The sequence below is a fragment of the Delphinapterus leucas genome, chromosome 10 (assembly GCF_059928025.1).
Source record: "Delphinapterus leucas isolate spDelLeu-1000000601 "Yukka" chromosome 10, BTC_Dleu_Yukka2, whole genome shotgun sequence".
Lineage (NCBI taxonomy): Eukaryota > Metazoa > Chordata > Mammalia > Artiodactyla > Monodontidae > Delphinapterus > Delphinapterus leucas.
The window spans coordinates 56,452,275-56,477,423 of record NC_143138.1 but is presented as its reverse complement, the minus strand read 5'-3'; the positions used below and the strand labels follow the sequence as shown (position 1 = coordinate 56,477,423).

Below are 25,149 nucleotides of genomic sequence, written 5' to 3'. Positions count from 1 at the left end.
TGCGACTGCTCTCACTCGAATACAGGACGACACACATGAAACTCCGGTGAGAAGAAAGCCACATGAAGGGGTCAATTTCCCCCTCCACCCCGGCTTCTGGGGCTGAGCTCCAGAGCCACCGGGGCTCGGCCAAGGGTGGCTCTCTAATGCTGGCTGTGTTTACACAGGTGAGAGGCATCAGCAGCTTGCCACCTCTACACTGTAACACCCACCGCCTTTCCACATGGCAGGCCATAGGAGCCGTGGAACATAAAATACCTCCTCCACTAGAAAACCCCCATGGGACAGACCTGGGTCCAGAAATTCCCACCAACTCCGAATTTATATCAGCACAGCGAACAAACGCCAATTGCAATCCATGCTATTAAAAAAAAATCACAAGAACTAAACAAGGGGGAGAATTCATCATGTACAAAGGAAGGGAAATGGCTGCAAGAAACAATGGCCTGTTTCTCTATTATGTCCCCCACAGTGGCATTGGAACCCCAGACCTTCCACAGACTGCCACTGCTCCAGACTTCTCAACACAGATACGCAGGTATCCAAGCAGGAAGGACCCTGGAGAGCTTAAATCCCAGCACTGCTTTTCCCAGCCGAGAGCTGAGACAGAGAAGCAGAAACTTATTTCAGAATCGAAAGTTGGAGAAGGGACCTGCTGAATTATGTTTTCCTTCCAAGCCCAAGGTACTCAATGATCCTAACAACAAGGGCTGATCAAGCACTGATAACAACCGTCTGGTTCAAACTCTTAATCAGCTACTCAGAGGAGGTTTTTTCCCCCAAATCTAACAAGAAATGAAGCAAGAGATAAGGGGGCGTGTGTGCACTTGTGTGCATGACATTCACAGTGGTGGCTCGCTGGAGGACGAGCCCGTATCTCTGTGTTCACAGAACATTGTGGCTTCCTCCGCAGCCTGGTGCTGCTCTTTACCTAGGCCGCCGGCCAGCAAGACTGCTCTACAGGCCAGCCGATGAGCTTGCCTCTTCTGAAGTTAGTTCAGCTGGTTATTCGCCAGGCTGGTCCCAAGAGAGAGGGCACTGGCCCAGAGTTCAGGGCATGCCACTGAAAGATGCCATCTGCTTTTTTTCTCGTTCTCAGTTACAGAGAGACATCCCAGCCACTTCAAATGCCCACCCCCCCCCCCCCCCAGAATCTTTCCCGGCACTCTTGACAAGACAATAAGATGTTTCTTTCCTCTGTACAGTTACCATCTAAAGGAGTGTCCCCACCAACAGGCTCCCAGTGGTAAATCATCAGGCTGTTTCGGACCTTTGCTTGCTACTTCAAGTGTGGTCCTCAGGCCAGCAGCATGGAAAACACCTGGGAGCCTGATGGGAATGCAGAATCTCAGGCTCCATCCCCAGCCTGCTAAATCAGAACGTGCATTTTAACAAGCTCCCCAGGTGATTTATAATCTAAGAAGTGTTACAGAACCACCTACGCTGATTACAAATAATCACGTTCATCTGGGGCCCGTATGAACTGATGACCCCGAGAAGCAAGGCTCTCCTCTCTCATCCCCAGTTAAAGAAGCATACAAATTTCCCAGACATTTTAGCCTCCTCCTTAACTCAGAGCTTGGGTTCCTAATTACAAGGACAACCAGCCTGTAATGGGCCCTTGGAGTGTGCAGGTGCTGGGCTAGGCTCCCTCTGGGCACAATTGCATTTCATCTTCACAGCAAGCCTATGGGAGGCACTGATATTATCCCCACTTTACAGATGGAGAAGCAGGTGGCCACACAAGGTCATGGGACTTGCCTGAGCCCACAAAGCACGGTAAGACACCAAGTGCAGCACGCACCCCAGCAGTGGGGTGCAGGGCCCACTCCCCTACTCTGCCCATCCCACGTCAGCCAGAAAGGAGGAAAAGGGAGCCAACAGGTGTCGAGAACCCTCTCTGGTGCCAGCCACTCACACATGTGACCTTGTCTGAAAAAGGCATGTGATGCTCTGCAGGTGGCCCTGAGCTTAGAACTTAGATTGGAAGCTCTGTCCCCAAAGGACAGACAGGGGTTTGGAACTGAAAGATGGTCCTTCTCCTCCCCATCAGGCTGAATTTCAATCATCTTCTTGCTTTCCTAGAACGTTCACATGGTTGGCGTGGTGCTACCCAGAGGTTAGCCTCTCTCTGTCTCTCTTTGTATTTTATTGAAGTATAGTTGATTGAAAATGTTGTACGGCAAAGTGACTCAGTTATACATATATATTCTTTTTCATTTTCTTTTCCATTATGGTTTGTCACAAGATATTGAATATAGTTCCCTGTGCTACATAATAGGACCTTGCTGTTTAGAAGAGAACATAGGCAAAACATTCTCTGATATAAAACATACCACTGTTTTCTTAGGTCAGTCTCCCAAGGCAATAGAAATAAAAGCAAAAAATAAACAAATGGGACCTAATAAAACTTACAAGCTTTTGCACAGCAAAGGAAACCATAAACAGAACGATAAGACAACCTATAGACAGGGAGAAAATATCTGCAAATGATGCAGCCAAGAGCTTAATTTCCAAACTATATAAACAGCTCATACAACTCAACAACCAAACAAACAACCCAATCAAAAAATGGGAAAAGACCTAAATAGAGATATCTCCAAAGAAGACATACAGACGGTCAATAGACACATGAAGAGATGCTCAACATCACTAATTATTAGAGAAATGCCAATCAAAACTATAATGAGGGGCCGCCTCTCTTAATGAGCAGTTCACGAACCTATTTGGAAATGTGGGCCCATCCGTTCATCTGCCAGCCCCAGTTATGATCATGGGTTGTCTGATTTCCTGCTCAAGGCAATCCTGTCAGGCAGCTTCTAGTGTGCACTTTACTCAGAAACGGTGGGTCACATTGCTGAAAAGTGGCTGGGATTTGAACCCAGGGTGTCCATGTCCAAGGGCATGTTCTTTCCAGTCCCCCCCGAACGCCCACTTTTATTTATTGATTTATGGCTGCATCAGGTCTTAGTTGCGGTGCGCAGGCTCTTTGTTGCGGCGCACGGGCTTCTCTCTAGTTGAGGCGTGTGGGTTTTCCCTCTCTAGTTGTGGCGCACAGGCTCCAGGGCTCATGGGCTCTGTAGTTGTGGCACGCAGGTTCCAGAGCGCGTGGGCTCTGTCGTTGGCGGCACGCGGGCTCTAGTTGAGGTGTGCGAGCTCAGTAGTTGTGGCTCACGGGCTTAGTTGCCCCACGGCATGTGGGATCTTAGTTCCCTGACCAGGGATTGAACCTGTGTCCCCTGTATTGGAAGGCAGATTCTTTACCACTGGACCACCAGGGAAGTCCTTCCCTCCTATTGTGGCAGTTTAAATGCACTCCATATTTCCAACAGAGCCACTTCCTTAGTTGACCTGTGTGTGGGGAAGCAGGTTACCAAGGCTCCAGTCCAGCCTCCCATCCTACTCTGAACCCATCCCTTACCTCCTGAGAGCAAACCACCAGTCAATTCCCCTGGGAGCAGGTGGCAGAAAAGGGCTGAACCACAGCTACTTCCCTGGGGGAGGCTCGGAACTGACATCATCCCAAGGGCTCCCTCCCTTCCTACAAATACCACAGAAGTGATTCTGCAGGGCGAAATTACAGCCAGATCGAGGACAGCAACTGGGGATTAAAAACCTTAAACCCATTAGGTTTGCTTTCAGGCATTTGATCCCCAAACGAAAACTTCCCTGGGGACCACGTTTTAGTTACAGGAGTGGAATTCAATCACTGCGTGTCCACCACACCTCAGGGAAACCCCAGGTATCACTCCACATCCCTTACTGCGCAAAACACAGCCAAGACTTGAGCAGTGGGAAAGCCAGTGCCAGGAAAGCCACCTTACCATGCCAAATCCTTCACTCCCCAGAGAAGGAAATAGGTAGAATTCCACGACCAACCGGGAAAGAACAGAGTCACGGGGAAGGTCCCACCCCGGAGAGAAATTAGCCCCCCTGGCCACCCTAGATGGGAGTAAAGGGTCCTCAGAGGCTGCTGCCCCATCCAGGGGCTCAGGTCCTGGTAGATGTACCCGGAGAAGGAAACATGGCAAAGAGCCGAGGTTTTCCTTCCCCACCTGAGAGCATCAAGTAAACATTAAAATTCAAGAGGCAGAGCAAGCTGCAGAGCTCTGGAGACCTGAGTCCTGAAATCTTCCTGTTGGTTTCTCGTGAAAGTTTCCTTCTCCAAGAAAAATAGGTCAATACTTTCACATTCACTTTTTTTTTGGGGGGTAAAATTCTCACCAGCACCTTGCAAGTGTGGATCTACCTCCCAGACTTACCTGGAGCCTGGGATGAGGGCCAGAGCTCCCCAGAAAAGAAGTGACCTCCCGCCTGCTCACTGAGAAAAGGAAGAGGCATGCAAAATGCTAGGATTTACCTCACACCTGTCAGAATGGCCATCATCAAAAAGACCACAGATAACAAATGTTGGCGAGGCTGTAGAGAAAAGGGAACCCTCCTACACTGTTGGTGGGAATATATTGGATAAACTGGTGCAGCCGCTATGGGGAACAGTAGGGAGGTTCCTTAAAAAACTAAAAATAGAACTACCATATGACCCAGCAATTCCATTCCTAGAAAAAAAGAAAAGACTAATTCAAAAAGATACATGCATCCCAATGTTCAAAGCGGTATTATTTACAATTGCCAAGATATGGAAGCAAACTAAGTGTCCATCAACAGATGAATGGATAAAGAAGATGTGGTATATAATATAATGTAACATTACTCGGCCATAAAAAAGAACGCAAATGGCAAAATTTCAATGGATGGACCTGAATGGTGTTATTCTTAGTGAAATAAGTCAGACAGAGAAGGATAAATACAGTATGTTATCACTGATATGTGGAATCTAAAAATGCAACAAACTAGTGAATATAACAAAAAAGAAGCAGACTCACAGATATAGAGAAGAAACTAGTGGTTAACAGGGGGGAGAGGGGACAGGGCAGGACAGAGGAAGGGAATTAAGAGATACAAACTATTACGTATAAAATAAATAAGCTACAAGCATGTATTGTACAGCACAGGGAATATAGTATTTTGTAATAAATTTAAAAGGAATATAATCTATAAAAATTTTGAACTATTATGTTGTACACCTGAAACTTATATAATATTGTAAGTCAATTATACTTCAATTTTAAAAAAGATTTTAAAAACTCTAGGGTTTACAATCCCACAGGTCTCCAATTAAAGCAGCCATCTCAGATCCTTTTGGAAGTAGACATACAAATGAATACACAAAAATGCAGATTTATGTAGAGCATGACCAAAATTTTAGAGACCACACATAATAGTGTCTTATGCAAGACTCTGTCATTCATTTCTGTACTGAGTGCTGACACTGAAATTTTGATAAATAAATGGATCAACAAATGTACTGAAAGCAAACTTTTAGCATCTAAAGGCAGGAAGACCATTAGCTTCAAATGTCAGATCAAAGTAGCAATAGAAATAGCTATTCATATTTATCCAGGGTTTACTCTGTTCTGCATGTTACATTCCAGACTTTGCAGACATCATCTCATTTAATCTCCCCACAATGTGATGAGGGACAAATTCTCATTATTCCTCTTTTATAGAGGAGGGAATGAGGCTCAAACAGCTGAAGTAACTTGCCAAGAACACACCGCTCCTAAATGGGGGCCAAGTCAGGCACCCCCCCCCATTATGGCACAGACCACGGATTTGGTTGTTGCTGGGGAACCAGGGGCCATAATGAAGGCAGAGCCAGGTAGAACCCCACTCCTCTGCATCTGGAACATCCACTCCAGGACCCAGCCTGATGGAGAAGAGGTGCCAGGACCCTGTGCAGTGCTGCGGTGTCCCACACACACGGCCGACTTTGCTCTGGCATCTGTGCACGTTGCAGCATTTTAACACTAAACAGTCCAGAATGGGAGAGGTCACCTGGGCTTCAACACACCAAGGGATGAGCTGAGATGGAGGAAATTCGTTCCATACTTTTTTTATGCTCAGATTTGCTCTCATATTTTTGGCCGCCTGTACAGAAATTCTGACTCTGCGTGGGTTTCTTTAACAGACCCAGGGGTCAATCCTAAACACGGGCCGCCATGGCTTCCTTTCCCATCTACTCTCCAAACAGAGCTTCTTAAATAAGCCATGGGAGCCCAGAGGACTCAATGGAGCAGGTGGAGGGATGGTAACAAAAGCAGCCCAGGGAGGTTAGGATGCACACACGGAATAGAACGTTCCATCTTTCCTAGGACACTTCTGTCTTATAGAGACTTAAGCATGACAGTAGGACCTACAAAAGTCCCTGGCAGAATCACTGGTCCCTGTTTACTGAGCGATCAAGCATCTCTGGAAAGCAGAACCCCAGGATCTCTGCACAGGTATCCCGTGGGTCCTGAATAAGCATCTGCTAAGGGTGTCACCGGGAAGCAACCACGACCGTGATTCCGTAACTTTTCCAAGAAAGTAAGACAGAGAATCTCATGACACAGATGCTTGGGTGCCTTGAAGCTCCACACTCAGACTCTTGACTTCTTGAGAGGCAAAGGCGCAGGCCCCAGCTCGACCACTGTGTCACCATGTGACTTGGGCAAACACCGTCTCTGTGCCTCAGTTTTCCCCTTCATGAATGGGGCTACAATGATAACCAGCTGAAGCAATTGCAGAGAACATTAAGTGAGTTAATACGGGCTTAGCGCCCTGTAAGTGTATTCCTGCTGCTACCGCTGCTGCTGCAAATTTAAACTCACAAGTCCTTTTTGTTCTCCCAAAAAAGCAGACACTGGGGACCAAGTGAGCCTGTGGTTTCAAAGACTGGATTTTTCCGAACCCTGGATTCACTTTCACTTCCTAAGTGATGCTCAAACACTTTGCTTTGGTTGGTCGCCAAATCCACGTGGCTTGAGGCTTTGCAGTTCACAAGGTACCAGGGTTGAGGTCTGGCAGCTCCCTCCAGCCAAGTGCTCGTCAACGACTCAATGGCTCAGGGTAAGGTGGGAGCTCTCTTCCTCCTCCGTCCCTCACCTGAGACTTCCCAAAGGTCAGGAAGAGACACCCTGGGAGTCTGCCTCGGAGCCAATTCTAACAGCCCAGAATCCCAGCGCCCCCAATACTGATACAGCGGGATAAGCAGAGGCACAGATGATCCCAGCCACACCACAGGCCGAAGAACACACCTCACATCTCCGAACACAGCCTTTCACACACGATGGGCTCCGTGGCCGCCGTGGAGGTAGGTGTGCACCACCTGAAGCCTTTTGGCTGCAAGAGGACAGTCAGCTGACAGCCTCCAGCTGCAGCCCCCTCCAGGCAATCAAGCTGAGGCCACGCGCGTCTCCCAGGCAGCCCCAGGGACTGATTATAATCTTGGGGTGGGCGTGCCCGTGGCAAGACTTGAATCAGATCCCAACCACAGTCCAAGGCTCTCCCTGCCCAATCCTGTCTCCTCCCCAACTCCCAGTTCTTTCACCGGCCTTACCGCCCACCCCCATAATTCTCTTGCACAGGCCCCCAATGTGCATGCATCACCAAGGCTGGGATGGACCTTGGACAAGGTGTGTAACTCTGTAAGCCTTTGTTCTCTACCTGACAAACTGAAAGCCACTCACTAGGTTGTCCCAAAGATCCCACTGGGGACTATTACGCTTGTGAAAGCACTGGACCTCTTGTAGATGCCCTGCAAATCCTATCTGATGGGATCGTTCATTTTGTTTTGTTTTGTTTTGTTTTTAACATTTATTTACTTATTTGGCTGCACCAGGTCTTGGCTGCAGCATGCGGGATCTTAGTTCCAGACTCTTAGTTGCGGCATGCGGGATCTAGTTCCCTGACCAGGGATCAAACCCAAGGCTCCCTGCATTGGGAGCACGGAGTCTTAATTACTGGACTACCAGGGAAGTCCCCATTTTGATTTCTTAAAGTTATATGCTACTTCCTTGAAAACAAATGATTTCTGAGAACACCATGGCTGCTTTTAACAAATGTGAATATGGCATTTTCCCCAGACAAATCACAATGGGAGTTATCAGAAGGAGACCATTTCCTGACCAGCAGCAGGTCACCAGGGACTCAGAGCTGGCCAGGGCCCGGCCCTTCACACTTTCACACTCTGGGCTGCTAGAAACTGGCTGAGAAGAGTCTGTCTTCTTGCCCTGGAAGGTTCTCTCCTGAGGGACACAGCTGCCTCTCCCCTGGCCAGCGTTCAGCACTAGCTCAGGAAACAGCACCCTTGCCAGCCTCCTGAGATCTTCAGGGAAACGTCCTGGAAACCCCAAGGGATGCTTTCCGGGTCCCCTTAGAACTCGGGCCTCATACATGTGTCATCCCTTCTTGAGTGCTCTGAGAAAGCAGGCTCTGCAGGGCCAGTAAGAACCAAGAACGAGGTATGAAAAAGCTACTTCCAGAAAATCCATATGGGGAAGTGGAGCTACAGCCCCACCTGAGAGCCTGACACGGGACAGAACGCCACAGAGAGGGCACCACAGAGGTTAGGAGGAGGCCCGGCTACCACCATCATTTCTGGGTGTCTCCTCGCAAAGCCAGGTGGGGCTGGGGGTGAGGAGCGGGGCCCATGATCCCAGGGTCCCCCTTCTGAAGGTTTTACTTTCACAGGACTCTCCTCTGCCCATCACAAGTCCCTAGGGCTGCCCCAGGACCAGCCTCTCCCCTATGGGAGCCCACATCTCATCTCTGCCTGACACACAAGACGAGAAGCCCACAACCTTCTCACCCATCAGGCTGTGAGTGCATTTTTCATTCGTGAATACCCAGCCCTTAGCACAGAGTAGGCACTCCAATGTCTGATGGATGAAAAGAGGCTGCCCAGTCTTAACTTTTAGTTAAGCTCCCTCATTTCAGTTTTCATACTCAAATACAAGGGTCGACTTTTCTTACACTGCCTTTTGATCATTGTCTAGCCTTTTATTTTTTTTCTGCCGGAGGGATGGGGGGGTGCCAGCACCACATGGCTTGTGGCGTCTTGGTCCCCTGACCAGGGATCGAACTCAGGCCCATGGCAGTGAAAGCGCCGAGGCCTAACCACTGGACGACCAGGGAAGTCCCTGTCTAGCTAGCCCTTTAAGACACAAGTCATTGCTCCAAACCAGTACCAGCACTTTCTGCGACGGTGAAAATGTTCTGTGTGCTATCCAGTACAGTAGCCACGAGGCACGCGTGGCCACTGAGCACTTGAAATGTGGCTAGGATGACTGTACGACTGAATTCTTCATTTTATTTGGTTGTAATTAATCTTAATTTAGACAGCAATATATCTGGCTCGCGGCAACTGCGCTGGCAGTGCCAGACCATCTAGCTTGTTCTTTTAATTCTCAACCTTCATGCAAATTGAGGATGCTATGGTCCCCTCGGCTCTGAATCACCTCCTGTTCCTCACTGAGCGATGCTCTAACAACCTTAACAAAGCAAAACGCCGGCGCCTCTTCCATTTCCGAGCACTTGCTCTGGGCCCGAGCACAGCCGTCTTGATGCGTCCCCGGAGATGAGGCAGGAAGCACGTCTCCAGAAAGGAAGCCAATGCACCCAACCGCCTAGGACTCCGGGGCGTCTGGGGCCAAGAGGAAGGAGGGAAGGGAGGGTGTGAAAGAAACCCGCTCTGGGGCTCTACGCCAGCCAGCAGGGCTGCATTTATTTATCTCACAGGGTGTTACAGTTGTCTGCCCTGCAGCTGAGGGACCAGTCCGTGTCTAAAGGAAGGGGACAGAAATCTGCTTTGTCCGTGTTCCCTGGCACCTCCTGCTATTGTTCAAAGGGAGCAAGAAGACCCAGGTGGTGGGAGGCCTAGGGGAGGACGCTAGCTCAGAGCAGGGAGATGCCCTCGGGGTGTCACTGGAAAAAAAGAAACCGAGTCACTTGCATGTTCGCATCCAAACTGATACAAATGACATCTATCACACTGCCTGCCATATTCTGGTCCACCTGGCCATGGGGACAACGCTCACTGCCCAGAGCATTGACAGACAGCAGAGGCCACTCAAGCCAAACCCTTGGAGAGAGGCTGGGTCCAGGACTCTGTTCCCAATGCAACATGACTGCGTATGCAGGACGCAGTCCCCAGGGCTCGGAAAGCGAGGCCACCCCATCCCTTACACAGAGAGATAGGACCTCTGATCAGTGAGAATTATTACTTAAAAGAGAACTGCTAGGAATGCTCAGTTAGGGGATTAGAGCAGAAGCACTAGTCCTACTGACGGTGCATATGCAGGAGCTTTGTGATGTGCACCTGGGGTCCCCTCAACCTGGGGACCCTTCAGTTCCGGCCGCTGCAGACTGTCGTGCCTGGGCTCTCTCCCTGCCCCTCCCCCTGCACACTCTCCTCCCTCCCTTACCCTACACACAACAAATCCTTCCACCTGTACAGAGGTGTTTAATTAGCACGAAGCAAAACTACTGAACCACTAAGACTGAATGAAGAAGCTTAAGAGTAACTTCTGCTCAGAAAGAAAGACAGCAGATACAAGGCTTAGTGAACGCTGCCTCCTTTTCCTTTCAGAGTTTTAACACATTGTCCTCTTGGTGTCTGTCACTTACCTCCCACACCCAATTTGACTCTCTGTGATCGTTTTTTTAAGTCCCCCTCATGTAGGTGGCTATGCTCTTCCATTGGACTGGAGCAGCCCTTTGGTAAATTACTCCAAAGTTAAATACAGTTCCCTAAAGTGCACACTTCAGCTCCACTGGCACTCTGGAAACGCAGAGAAAATGCTTTAAAACCTCTCTCCCTCTCTGACCCAGCAATTCTAAGCCCAGGAACTTATTCAAAGGAAATAATTAAGGATGTCCGCAAGGCTTTTGTTAGAAGGATGTTTACCCGGCTGATGTTTATAATTGTGAATAATTGGAAACAACCTGCATGTCCCTCAAGCAAAGCTAAAAGATCCAGGGCCCAAGGACTGCCTGGTAGGAAGAGACCAACAGTCAGTCACTAAGTCAAGCAACCAACCCCAGAGTTAAGGTAGAGACCTAGGGTAGACCCAGATTCCGCAGGGCCTGAATCCTACAAACATAGGGGGACTACCTCTAAGAAAATTAATACAAAATTACAAATACAGAATTAGGCACAGGGCCTCGGTAGGGAGGGGCCTGTGCAAGTGAGAGGCCTTTGGTGGAAGTTTCATTAGCCTCATAGTAAGCCTAGCCTCTAAAGATATAAAGAAAAGAAAAAAGTTGAATATAGGAGATGCTGAAAGTCTCTTGCTTCAAAGACCACTGGCATACCAAGACTGGGCAGCATAATCAGCAGAGAATAACCGTCAAGGTCTAAGACCAAGAATACTGGGGGGAAGGTAGAGGAGAGAGAAAAGAATAGGGAGGAAGACGCTAGGAAGAAATAACAAGAGGACAGAAGACAAGGAGATAAGCAAAAACTAAGACAGAGTTAAGGCAGTGGGGGGCAGGGAATAAGAAGAGTTGCTTTAAATAGATTGCAGTAGAGGTTAGTTGGTACTTCAAAAGCTATAGGGACAAGCGCGCCAATAAAAAGAGCAGCCCACTCAGTATCAGAAGCAAGAGAGAGCGATTTTGAGACCGGAAGCCTGGCTGTGGATAGACCCCTGAAATACTTGAAATATTGAAATATACTTGAAATATTCATACCACACAGCCTTTCCTCATCACCTTTTTAAAACAAAGCAGGCTGGACTCTTTTTCCAAGTCAGATCTGCTCTTGACTCCCCCTACTTCCAAAATGGGGCAGCTTTTACCCGTGGCCCAAAGAGCTCAGAGACCCATGAGGCTGCGGAGCTGCAGACCCCATGTGGTGCTCCAGCTCCCCTGCCTGCCCCTCTTCAGCAGCCCCCTGCCCAGAGTAGCCCTTCTATTTTTTTAAATTAATTTATTTATTTATTTTTATTTTTATTTTTGGCTGCGTTGGGTCTTTCTCTGGTTGGGGCTACTCTTCGCTGCAGTGTGCAGGCTTCTCATTGCGGTGGCTTCTCTTGTTGCGGAGCACGGGCTCTAGGCGCACGGGCTTCAGTAGTTGTGGCACGCGGGCTCAGTAGTTGTGGCACGCAAGCTCTAGAGCGCAGGTTCAGTAGTTGTGGTGCACGGGCTTAGTTGCTCCATGGCATGTGGGATCTTCCCGGGCCGGGGCTCAGAACCCATGTCCCCTGCATTGGCAGGTGGATTCTTAACCACTGCACCACCAGGGAAGCCCCAGCCCTTCTATCTTTAACAGCCCTCCCCACATGCTTTGTGCCAAGGTCACACAGTTCGGGAGCCCGGGCTAGGATCCTGGGATGTGTTCTCCAGTTGCTCCTGCCCAGGCTACCTTCTCTACCAAAGTCCACAGTGGGTGCTGAGTACAGAGGACACAGAAAAGGCGTCAGCCTGCTTTGCTTTAAAAGGGGGATTTGGCAAGTGCAAGAAAAGACAGCTGGTCTTAAACTCAGCAACTGGGGTAAATGGTAGGGAGAGAGATAGGGAACTGGAAAGGAGCTACACAAAAACCTTAAAAACTTGTTTTCTTGGAGGCAGCTCTCCTAAACAGCATGATTGTTAAAGGGCTGGCTGGTCACGGAGTCCCCACTTTTCCAGGAATGCCAGAGGACTCGAATCTACAAACCCTCCCTTTTCTATCAGCCTCTGTCAAGCTCCAAGCAGAACTGCATGCTGAGCGCACACACAAGGCTGACCTCGCCCTCCCAGCCTGCAGCCCCCAAGGATGTCCACACTGGTGACCACACAATAAAACCAGCCCCAGACCAGCTGTCATCTGGGGCCCCACTGGGGAACTACCCACACCCTAACTCTTTGAGGAGGAGTTGACCCCTCCTGTGGCTGTTTCATTCCCTCTTGTCCATAGGAAAGGGCCAAGGGGAGACCAACCTCCCCTGGTGCTTCTCCCCTGGGGTTGAGCACTCCGTGCCCCTTCACAAGTGGTGCCTCATGGGGAGAGCTCCCACCTCTTGGGACTCTTAAGGGGACATTCAGGGGGCAACTGGACTCCTTGACCTCTACCGGTCTCCAGGGTAGCTGCCCCAGAAATCACCCACCGGTCCCACCGGACTTGTCACTGGGGTCCAGGACCATCCCCTTCCCTGCCTCGGGACCCTCTCGGCTCACTTCCGCAGAGGGCCTGGTGAGCGAGAAGGGGGACCACACAGTCGGCATCCCCGCCCCCCGACCCCACGCACACCCAGCCCACTCCCCTCGCATCTCGGGGTTACTCTGCTTCCTGCGCAGAGCCGGCGGGAGAGGCTTAAAGCCGGGGCGAGGCGGGTGGGGTGTCACCAAGAGTTCCCCTAACTGAGGAGTCTGTCTCCGCAGCCCGGGGCCTTCGGGATTCTGGCCGGGCTGCCTGGGGCCCACGGGGGCAGAAGAACCAAGTTACTTTGCGACCTAGAGAGTTAAGCCGAGTCTGGCTGGGAGGCCGAGCGACGGGCAACCCCGGCGGGGAGGCGCCCGGCCCCCTCCGACTCGGGCGCCCACCGGGCAGTACGCTGGACCGGGAACCGGCGTCCTTCCTCCTCCCCGCCTTTCCTCGGCGGCCGAGCTACGCACAACCGAGACATTTAAATCGCCCCCTCGGGACGGCGGCGTGGAGAGGCCGGAAAGGCGGCGGCAGCGACGGCCTGGCGGCTGCAGCGGGACGAGCCTGGCCGGGGTCAGGGTCCGGGCCGGGAGGGCACTCACCAGCGCGTGTTGTCGTGGAAGTGCTCCAGCACCGCGTAGCCGAAAAAGGACCCGGCGGGACCCTGGAAGCGCACGGGGCGCTGCGGGTCCAGATTGTAGGCGCCCGCGGGGCTCCCCGCGGCCACCAGCGCCAGGAGCAGCGCGCGGAGCCCCCCGGCGCCCCTCCGCGCCGCCGGGCCGCCCATCACCAGCCGGCCGCCGCCCTCCCCTGTGCCCCGAGAGCAGGGCGCCGAGCGTGCCGGCGGCGGGGCTGCTGGGTCCACCGACGGCCGGGAGGCTCCTGCGGCCGGAGTTCTGCGCTCGGACGCGGGCGCGACGCGGTGCCGGGCCGGGGGCGGTGCGCCGAGCTGCCGCCGCAGGCGAGTACAGGGGCGGCCAGGAGCTGGCGGCGTCCTCCGTCCGGCCGAGAAGTGTGCGCGCTCGGAACAAGCGGGTCCCCGGCCGGTCGGCACTGGACTGCGGAGAGGCGCGCCCGCGGGGTGGGCGGCCTGGGCGGCAGGCGGCGGGACGGCGCAGCAGCGCCCCCTGCGGGCCACGAGTCCCCCTCCGCCTCCCGCGGCCGCGGAGGAGTCTGGAGACCTGCCCAGGCGCCCCACGTCCCCTTCCAGATAGCGCCCTGGGCGCTCGGTCCCTAGGCGACCCTAATTCTCCCCGCGGCTGTGCGCTCTATTGTACTGGGTCTTTATTTGCGTCTCTGGTTCCCTCTCAGCCTTACACTCACACCAGGAACCAAAGGAAGCCGGGTGAAGTTTATCTACTCTAGCCCTGCCCATCTGCTGCCCCTTCACTCAACTGTTAGATAACCTGTAGCAGGCAAGCCCCTCCATAAACGCCGGCTGTTGTCAATAACAACGATAGCCACGAGGGAGCAAGCAGAGGACCCCTCCACATGATACTCACCAGGCCTCCTAACCACTTATCCCTAAGTGTGGTCTCCGCACCGGCAGCATCAGCATCACCTGAGAACTTATTGACTACAATAGAATGCCAATAGAAAGCCAATCAGCAGATCCCACTCCAGACCTGCTGATTCAGAACCTTGGGTTGGGGTCCAGCCTTGTGTGTATGTGTGTGTGTTTAACTGGATAAAATACACATAACATAAAATTCACCATCTTAACCATCTTAAAGTGTACAGTTTGGTGGCATTAAGTACATTCACATGATTGTACAGCCCCCACCAGCCACCTCTAGAACTTTAATCTTGCAAAACTGTAACTTTATATCCATTAAACAGTAACTCCTCTTTTCTCCCCTCCCTCTAGCCCTTGGCAACCATTCTGTCTGTGAATTTCGCTACTCTAAGTACCCCACATGAGTGGAATCATACAGTATTTGTCTTTTCATGTTTGACAATCCACTTAGCATAATGCCCTCAAAGTCCATTCATGTTGTACCACGCATCAGAATTTCTTTCCTTTTTAAAGACTGTACTTACACACCACATTTTCTTTATCTGTCGATCCTTTGAAAGACACTTGGTTTGTTTCCACTTTTTGGCTATTGTGAATAATACTGCTATTAACATAGGTATACAGTTATCTGTTCGAGACAAGTGCCTTCCATTCTTTAGGGTATATGCCGAGAAGTGGAATTGCCGGATCACATAGTAATTCTATGTTTAATATTTTGAGGAACTGCCACACTTTTCCAGAGTGACTGCACTGCATTTTACCTCCCCACAAACAATGCACAGAGTTTCAATTTCTCTACATTCTCACAACACTTGTTATTTTCTGGGGTTTTTTTGGGGGGGGCGGGAATTGGTTTTTAGGTAGCAAGTAAAAAAAGCAATAAAATTAAATTGGGAAAAGTTGGTTTTAGCCGAATTTCACCAAGCTTGTTTCTCCATCTGAGCTACCCAGCCTCACTAGTGGCGCCCCTTGGCCACCCAGTCACCTGAGAGCTCAGCACAAACTGTTACACCTATTTCTCTCCCACACCCAATCCAACCAGTCTGTTTATTCCACCTCCTCAAGCTTTCAAATCCACCAACTCATTCTCATCTACTGGGTTCAGTTCAAGCCCTTGTCTTTCCTTGACCACACTTTCAGAATCATTACCTTTTTAATGTCTGTTAGAATCTGTAGTGATGTCAGGTTTTTCATGCCTGTTATTTGTAATTTGTATTTTTGGTCTTTATTTCTTGATCTGTCTTTGTAGGAGCTATTAATTTTCTTAATTATTTCAAAGAACCCACTTTTAACTTTGGTGGTTTTCTTTCTATAATGCATTTACTTTTTAATTTTAAATTTTTATTTGATTTCTGTTTTTAATTATCTTTCCTTCTACTTTCTCTGGATTTAATTTGCAATACTCTTCTCTAGCTCCTTGAGATAGTTGCTTAGATTTTTAGCCTTACTATTTTTCTAATTCTTTTCTATTATATACATTTTATATAATATATAATATATATTATATAAAATATATACTATATATAATACATGTGTATACACATACACTAAATTTCCCTGTAAGCACTGTTTGAGCTGCATCCTACAAGGTCTAATATGCTCAAAATATGATGATCTGATATATGTAGATTTTCATACATTTATATGTATACATGCTCATAAAAAGAGGTCTGAGTGGGGAGGGGGGAGAGATAATAGAGGGGTGGAAGAGTGGGAGATACAAACTATTAGGTGTAAGATATGCTCAAGGATGTATTGTACAATACGGGGAATGTGGCCAATATTTTGTAATAACTAAATGGAGTGTAACCTTTAAAATTATATTAATTTTTAAATTTTTTTTAAAATAAAAAAGAATGGAAATAATACAGAGGAAATTGGTGAAATAGGAAATGAATAAGCAATAAATAAAATTAATAACCCCCCCAAAAAAGAGGTCTGGATGTTTACCTGAAATGTTTTATGTTCATATATATATATATAACTGGTTATATATATGTTATATGTCATTTATATATATTATATATATGTTTTATATATATAATATATATATGTGTATATATATATATATGTGTGTGTATATATATATATATATATATATATATATATATATATATAAAACCTGTAATGGTTATAGCTCAGATTGTGGGCTGTTCTTGCTGATTTATGTATCATCTATCCATCTACCTACTTACTTACCCATCATCTATCTTTCCTTTTGTACTGCTTAAATGGTCTACAGAGAGCCAGCAGTGGATGTAAAAGATGCTCCACCCATAAAGCCAAAGCATTCATCAAAGTGAAAGCCTGTTAGAACAGCCTGGCCTCTGTCGAGGGGCTGACACCTGCTTGCACTCCCAGTAGAGGTTAAGAAGGAGAGCAGCCAACCTGTGGAAGAAAAGTATCCTCATGGTATTGTTAAAGGAGGGGGAGAAATAAAAGGACCAAGATCATTCACACACCAGATAATCATTCTCTAAATAATTGATACTTAGCTTAATGCATTTCTTGATGTTAATTCTTTAAAAGTTCTCCAACTTTATTTTTCGTATAAGACAAGCTACACTTCCACATGGTTTTGAAATCCAGGAAGTTCATGGAAAGGGCAAATACTATCACCAAACCTTCAACTATAATAGCAGGCAAAGATTTAAGCAAATACTTTCCCACTGAAGTATTTCATATGCCAAAAGTCTCACTGTTATTACTGGGTGCAATATTTCCAACCTGCTTCCATGCTCAAAAAAATGTTTTTTCCAGAGATCCAAATTTAGTGAAACTGCTTTAAGTAACAACCATCAATGTTAGCATAGATAATGCCAAAGTTTTATTTTTTTATTTATTTTATTTATTTTTGGCTGCTTTGGGTCTTCGTTGCTGCGCGCAGGCTTTCTCTAGTTGCCGCGAGCAGGGGCTACTCTTCGTTGCGGTGCACGGGCTTCTCACTGTGGTGGCTTCTCTTGTTGCAGAGCACGGGCTCTAGGCATGTGGGCTTCAGTAGTTGTAGCACGCAGGCTCAGTAGTTGTGGCTCACAGGCTCTACAGCGCAGGCTCAGTAGTTGTGGCGCACAGACTTAGTTGCTCTACAGCATGTGGGATCTTCCCGGACCAGGGATCGAACCCATGTCCCCTGCATTGGCAGGTGGATTCTTAACCACTGCGCCACCAGGGATGTCCCAATAATGTCAAGTTTTGAAAACATGTTTCATGTCAATTTAAACTAGCATATGCCACTTTACAAAATGTAAAACTTTTCAAATGATGATATTTCTAGGAGGCAGTTCAGGGTGATGAGTCAGGGGCTCTGGTGCTCATAATCCCAGTGTGGTGGGTTGTCAGGTATATAACCTGCTGGGGCCACCATAACAAAATCCCACAGATTGGGTGGCTTAAACAACAGAAATTTACTTCCTCACAGTTGTGAAGGCTGAAAATCCAAGATCAAGGTGCCACCAGGGTCAGTGACTGGTGAGAACTCTTCCCTTGTGTTGCAGACAGCCACCTTCTTGCTATGTGTCACACAACCTCTTCTTTGGGCAAACACATGGAGAGAGAGGCAGCTCTCTGGCATCTCTTCTCATAAAGGCACTAATCCTATTGGGATGGGGCTTCACTCTTATGACCTAATTTAACTTCAATTACTTCCTTACTCCAAACACAGCCACGCTGGGGGTTAGGACTTCAACGCATGAATTTTGGGAGGACACACACGTTCAGCCATAACATCATGTATGTCACCTTGAGAAGTTCCTTAACCTCTCCAAGACTCAGTTTCCCTATTTGTAAAGAGAGGCTCACAGAGGGCTGCTGTGGGGGATTCAGCGAAATATGCCTCCTAAAGCACACAGTACAGTATTTGGCACATGGGAAGCCAGTGATAAGTGTTAGCGATTTAATCATTATTATTACGCAATTTCTTTTACTCTTAGAAGTAGCTATTTGCATTTGGATTAAAAGAGAAAAAATTCAAAGCACTGTCCTTAAAGTATCTTCCTTGTTAAGTGAGCCATTTTAGAGCCTTTTTTGGCTTAAAAATTCAAGACATCACATCCCCACGTGCTTCAGGTACAGCTTGTGGAAGGCTGAGACGTAACCCACAGTGGTGCAGCCACGACCTCATCCTCACGCGAGCAGCCCACACCAGCTGGGCTTCCTTCTCTACAATCACTGTAGCAAATTGTCAAATCTGCCTCTCACCAGTTTCCCAGATGTGGGCCATTGGTGAAGACTCCAGAAATGTCCTCCTTAGAGATTTCCCGCAGCTGCTACCCACTGTTCACAGGGTTTAAGTGCACTGTGTGCAGTGACTGTATACGTGCAGCTAAAAGATACCCTTCCTTGGTGCTCCTAAAGCACTCTTTGCCAGCCATCTCCCCCCATTTCAACCCCTTTCATAATGTTATTAACTGGTCTGTCATCTGCTTCCCTCACTAGACTGCTCTCCAGAAGGGCTTCACTGTTACAGCTCAAGCACTTAGCAGCCTGCTAAGGAACTGGGGCTTGGCGAGGCAATTCTTCAGTTGTTTCACGTGGCATCACCTGAGGGTCTCAGTGGTACTTACCTGGCGGCTGGGCTTGTCTACAGGATCCAAGATGGCTTGATTCACACGTCTGGTGCTTTGGTGGGGATGACTGAAAGTCTGGGCTCAGCTGGGACTGTCAACAGTAGCACAGACATGTGGCCCTTCCAGCATGGAGAGAAATGGGCAGATTTTCATTTCTAACAATGGTCATGCATTCCCCTCAGATGGTGGGCCCTGGTAAACTTTCCCCAATGTGCAAACATCAAAGTTGCAAACGAAGGGACTTCCCTGGTGGTCCAGTGGTTAAGACTCCGCTATTCCACTGCACGGGGTGGGGGTTCAATCCCTGGTCAGGGAACTAAGATCTCGCGTGCCACGTGGGGAGGCCAAAAGAAAAAAGTTGCAAACCAAATTGTCATGGCAACATTTAGCATATATGGTCTGCACTGGTGGCCTTTCAAATACTGAGATTCTTCTACAGATGCAAATACTGCCCACAGGTTCCATTCAGGTTGGACAACGAAGCATCAGTTACAGCCTCTCCTCCCATCACAAGTCTCTAGAAATGAGACAAATGTGTTTTGTTTGTTTTGTTTTGTTTTTTCGGTACACGGGCCTCTCGCTGTTGTGGCCTCTCCCGTTGTGGAGCACAGATTCCGGACGCGCAGGCTCAGCGGCCATGGCTCACGGGCCCAGCCGCTTCACGGCATGTAGGATATTCCCGGACCGGGGCATGAACCCACGTCTCCTGCATCAGCAGGCGGACTCTCAACCACTGAGGCACCAGGGAAGCCCTAGAAATGAGACAAATGTGTTTTTGATCCATAATAATGTTGGAAAATTGGAAGGGGTTTCCTTTTAGATAAGAAATATTTAAAATCCCTGAAATACGGAAGGCAGTCTTATCAGATTTTGAAAGGAATTCTATACTTAGGTACACATGGGAGAGGACTCTTGCATAGAAGTAGATAGAAGTTGGGCGGTGATTCCAACGATGCTCAAAGCCTGAAGGTATGTATGGGAGAGAAGGAAAAGAGCAGCTTGGAGCCCCTGACGGGGCACGAGCTGGGGCACCTGAGTAGGAGCTGTCAGGTCCATGCCTTGTCCTCATTGCCCCTGGGACTAGGCAGCAGCAGTAGAGGTGCCCGCTTCCATGTAGGACCATGGAGTATGAGTCTTTAGACAGTGTCCCAGGGGGCTGACTGCACCAGGGAGGAGTGAGGAGTTCCTGCCCCCAAGAAAGCGCCCTCTGGTGGTGCTGTGTTGCCTCTCATTCCTCATCCTCGAAGTGGGCACAACAGGCAAAGACCAGCCAACAGGGGTCCTCAAATACATGACTCCTCAGCTAAGCATCACCAAGCAGCTGTGCAAGAAAGATGTCACCCTCTTACCAAGTGCTACAATTACACCGAGAAAACAAAGCTCATAGACTGAACTGAACTGAATAACTGCTATTCTCAGGGAGATGTAAGATCACCATGTTGCAAACATGATGAATGATTAAGTATCTGATCATTGAAAAAAATCCAACATATCGGCTGAATAGATTGCCAAAGAGCAAATTTGTGAGTTGTAATATCAAGCCAAGAATTTTTCCAGAAGGTACCTAAGGTTTTAAAAATATGAAGTAGAAGAAATGTGGACTATAAAGTGGACTTCAACAGATATAAACAATAAGGTCCTACTGTATAGCACAGGGCACGATATTCAATATCCTGTGATAATCCATAAAGGAAAAGAATATGAAAAAGGATGTATATACATATGTATAACTGAATCACCCTGCTGTACAGCAGAAATTAACACAACATTGTAAATCAACTGTACTTCAATAAATTTTAAAATAAATAAATTGGACTTCACCAGAGTTTTAAAAAAAAAAAAACAAAACACTTCTGTTCTTCAAAAGACATTGGCAAGAGAATGAAAATACAACCCCAGACCTGAAGAAAAATCTTTGCAAAACATGTATCTATTAAAAGATTTGCATCCAATAAGTAAAAAGAACTCTTAAATCTCAGTAAGAAACAACTCTATTAAAATATGCAAATCATTTGAACAAACACTTAACTAAAGAAGATATATAGATGTAAACAAGCACAGAAAAACATACTCGATATTATTAGTCATTAGGGAAATGCAAATTAAAACCGTAAGAAAATCTGATATCACTACATACCTATTAGGATGGTAAACATTTAAAAGGCTGACCACACCAAGTGCTGATGGAGAGGAACGAGAACTACCATACACTGCTGGTAAAATGGTGCAACCACTTTGAAACACAGTTTAACAGTTTCTTTAAAAGTTAAACATATACCTACCATATGATCTAGCCCTTCCACTCTTAGGTATTTATCCAAGAAAGCTTATGTCATATAAAGATTTGAACACGAATGTTCATAGCAACTTTATTTGTAATAGCTCAAAACTGGAAACAACCTCCATGTCCATCTATAGATGAGTAGATAAATTGTGGCAGATTCATAAATGGAACACCACTTAGTCCTATAAAGGAACAAACATGTAATAACATGAACGAATCTCAAAAAATTATGCCAAGTGACAGAAGACAGGCAAAGACTACATCTGGTATGATTCAATTTATATAAAACTCTAGAAAGTACAACTAATCCACAGTGACAGAAAGGAGATCAGCGATTGTCTGGGATCAACGGTGGGAGGGAGAAGAGGGAGGAATTACAAAGGGGCACGAGGAAACTACTGGAAGTAATGGAGATGTTCACTATCTTGATTGTGGTGAGGGTTTCATGCAGATAGACACGGGTCAAAACTTATTGAGTTGTATGGTTTAAACACGTATAGCTTATTGCAGGTCAATTATACCTTAATAAGGCTTTTACTGTGTAGATATACACCCACACACATACACACACAGAGTTTCTCAAATTTGTGGGACCATGACCCCTTTTCCCTGCTCTCTTATTACCAGTTTGCAGAACCACAGCGTATGCAATGAGACAGACCTAGGACTGATCCTGGCTCTCATACTGGCTATGGGCCCTTCAGTAAGTGATTTGTGCTTTTAAAACCTCAGTTTTCTCATCAGTAAAATGGAGCTGTGGTCAGGATTCAAGTAGTGAATGTCAAATGCCCACCACATAGTACAGTCTTGAAAAACTTTAATCCACTAATCACTCCAGAAATCAAACCAGCCATACTGATGGTTTCCCCAATTGCATTAACTTTATTTGGAGCTAGAGAAACCAGCACTCAGTCATCTGGAGTCCAAAGGTCCAAGAGGAAAGACATTGAAATGCTTAGTACTGCCCTGCAGGCCCATCTGCTCTGCATTAGCTGGTTTTCCTCGGTTTATTATTCCTGGTGTTAAATCTCCTCCAATTCTTGTGTGAAAAGTTCGGACGCACAATAACCTCTTTATCACATTTTCAAAATCTGGGCCTGTTCTGGAAAGTTTACACCTTTTTCTTGTTGCCATTGTTTTCATGTGGATTCAGATTTCTGAAAAAAGGCACTTGGAACATTTTACTGGAAACATTTATGTGTAAGCTGGATGCAGATAAATATCATTGAAGAATGAAAATGCGATGTCAGAGGAATTAGAACCACACCACGTGGTCTCTGTGTTGTTCCCCAGCTGTGGTTTTGCAAGGAGGACCCGAGGCTGAAGCTGGTGGTCAGAAGCCCAAGGCTGATCAGTCCCCTCCCTCAGCCTCTCTCCTTTGGGGGTAGAAACTGGATAATACCAAAAAGAGAAACAGAAACATGCCAATGTTAGGATATGGAATAAAAAGCACACATAACTCTGTAAAATAAATATATCATAATAACAATATTGGTAACCATTCACTGAGTATTACTTGTGTGCCATGCTTCGTTTGCTAAGTGCAATTTTATTTAAACCTCACAATAAGCCTATGAGTTAGGTATAGAGTCAGTGAGGACTCTCTGAGGCACCAAGTGACAGAAAATTCACTTCAAGCTGACTCATAATATAAAAGGATTTTTACTGGGTATGTCAATTAAAAATCCAGATTTAGTTCTGGCTTCAAGTGAGACTTGATCCAGCAACTGTAAAAGATATCCCCAATGACTCAGATTTTCTCCTTCTCCTCCCTGCTTTTTTATTGGCTTTCTCTTTGGGATTCATGCAGTCAACCTAGAAGTTCCAGGATTTCCCATGATGGCAAAATGAGAGATCAAAAATACAGTAACAGAAATGAAGAATCCCTCTGATGGGATCATTTAGTAGACTGGACATGACTGAGGAAAGACTCTTTGAGCTGGAGGATATGTCAACAGAAACTTCTAAAACTGAAAATTAGAGAGAAAAAAGACCAGGGAAAAAAAAGGAACAGAATAACCAGAACTGTGGGACAACTACAAAATGTGTAGTATACATATAATGGAAGCACCAAAAGAAGGAAAGACGGAGAGAAAGGAACAGAAGAAAAATTTAAAGTAATAATGACTGAGAAATTGCCCCAAGTTAATGTCAGACACTCAACCACAAATCCAGGAAGCTCAGAGAACAACAAGAAGGAAAAATGCCAAAAGAAAGAAAGAGAGGAAGGAAGGGAGGGAGGGAGGGAGGGAGGGAGGGAGGAAGGAAGGAAGGAAGGAAGGAAGGAAGGAAGGAAGGAAGGAAGGAAGGAAGGAAGGAAGGAAGGAAGGAAGGAAAAAAGGAAGGAAAGAAAAAGGAAGGAAGGAAGGAAGGAAGGAAGGAAGGAAGGAAGGAAGGAAGGAAGGAAGGAAGGAAGGAAGTGAAAGAGAGAATGAGTCCCCCAGGAGCAGGCTAAGGTGTGGAGACATCCAGGGCTTACCTGTACACTGACTTGGTCAGTTCAATAAAGTGTACACCTTAAGGAAAAGAAAAAAGAAAAAAAGATAAAAGAAACCATACATCTAGGCATATTGTATTCAAACTGCAGAAAATCAAAGATAAAGAAGTAGATGAATCCACTATCAGAGTTGGAGACTTCAACACCCCTCCATTAGAAATGGACGGGTCCAGCAGGCTACATCCAGCAGGATGTAGCTGAACTCCACAGCACCAAGAAGCCATTTCCAAAAGTTAACAATAGGAGACACAGACAATAGCAGGCAGAATGTTCCATGAGTGGGCCCCAGGTCTGCCCCCTGAAAGGGGCTCCCCAAACATTATTTTTTGGGATCTTGGCCCCATGCTCTGGGGGATGCTTCCTTCCCCGTTGTCCTCCTTGGCCATATCTAGGTTGGCCATTGCTGGCTTTGCCTTCCCTGGGGCTGCACTAGGACACAAACCCTGTGCCACCTCCCAGATCCTCTTGATGGTGTCCTTCCCCCATGGTTCCAGGAATCCACCCTGAAAACATCCTTCCAAAGCACAAAACAACATATACACAAGGCCATTCATTGCAGCCCTATTTGTAATAGCAACTCAACTGGAAACAACTCAAATGTTTGTCAGTAGGGGTCTGGTTGAATAAATTACATCCATGCGATGAAATTCTGATGCAGCTGTAAAAAGAATGAGGAAGTTCGCTGTGCAATGGAGTGATCTCCACAATATATTGTTAAGTGAAAAAAGCAAGAGGTGGAACAATGCATATAGTATGCCAATTTTGGTGTAAGAAAAAGGGGAAAATAAATACATGTGCTTATTTTTGCCAGAAGGAACACTGAAAAACGGGGTAAAGACTGTCGGGAGGGAAATGAGATTTCTCTAAGGATACCTTTTAATACTGTTTTGACTTGGAACTGCATAAATGTTTAACATATTCAAAAATAGTTACATCAGAAAGGAAAAAATGCAAACCCCCAAACTGAAGGCAGAGCTCTGAGGATTCAGTGATCATTAGGAGTTGGTGAGCAAGGGAAAAAGGAAAGCCTTCAACTGATAGCGGGTGACGTGGCAGGAGCAGATCTAGGGGGATCAAGATTCAGTCTGGGACACGCTAAAGTCGAGGTGCAATTAGACATCTAAATGGAAATGTTGAACGGGCAGTTCGGTGAGTCTGGGGACCAGAAAGGAGATATAAAATGAGCATCGTTGGCACGTAGTGGGTGTTTAAAGCCATGAGACAGGATGAGATCGCCGAGGGGATGCAGATAAGAGAGAGGAAAGGCCTGGAGCCTGAATC

The 25,149-nt window shown here is 47.2% G+C and overlaps 2 protein-coding genes across 6 annotated transcripts in view; both read right to left on the bottom strand.

The window, feature by feature from the left end:
- Positions 1 to 17,932, bottom strand: part of ITGA9 (integrin subunit alpha 9) — a 356,219-nt gene extending 338,287 nt beyond the window's left edge. The window contains exon 1 of the mRNA XM_022553838.3: positions 13,609 to 17,932. Coding sequence (XP_022409546.1) covers positions 13,609 to 13,793 — 185 coding nt within the window. The 5' untranslated portion in view covers positions 13,794 to 17,932. The remainder of the gene's footprint in view (positions 1 to 13,608) is intronic.
- Positions 17,933 to 22,226: 4,294 nt separating this feature from the next.
- The window catches only part of GOLGA4 (golgin A4), a 124,402-nt gene continuing 121,479 nt past the window's right edge, over positions 22,227 to 25,149 (bottom strand). For 2 of the 5 annotated variants that reach the window (XR_016394678.1, XR_016394682.1), the window contains 2 exons: positions 23,851 to 23,887; positions 22,228 to 22,762 (listed from right to left, as the gene is read on the bottom strand). The gene's annotated coding sequence lies outside the window, so the exon portion shown is untranslated. Of the gene's footprint in view, positions 22,763 to 23,850; positions 23,888 to 25,149 lie in introns of all 5 variants that reach the window. The other 3 variants (XR_016394681.1, XR_016394683.1, XR_016394679.1) reach the window with 2 other exon arrangements.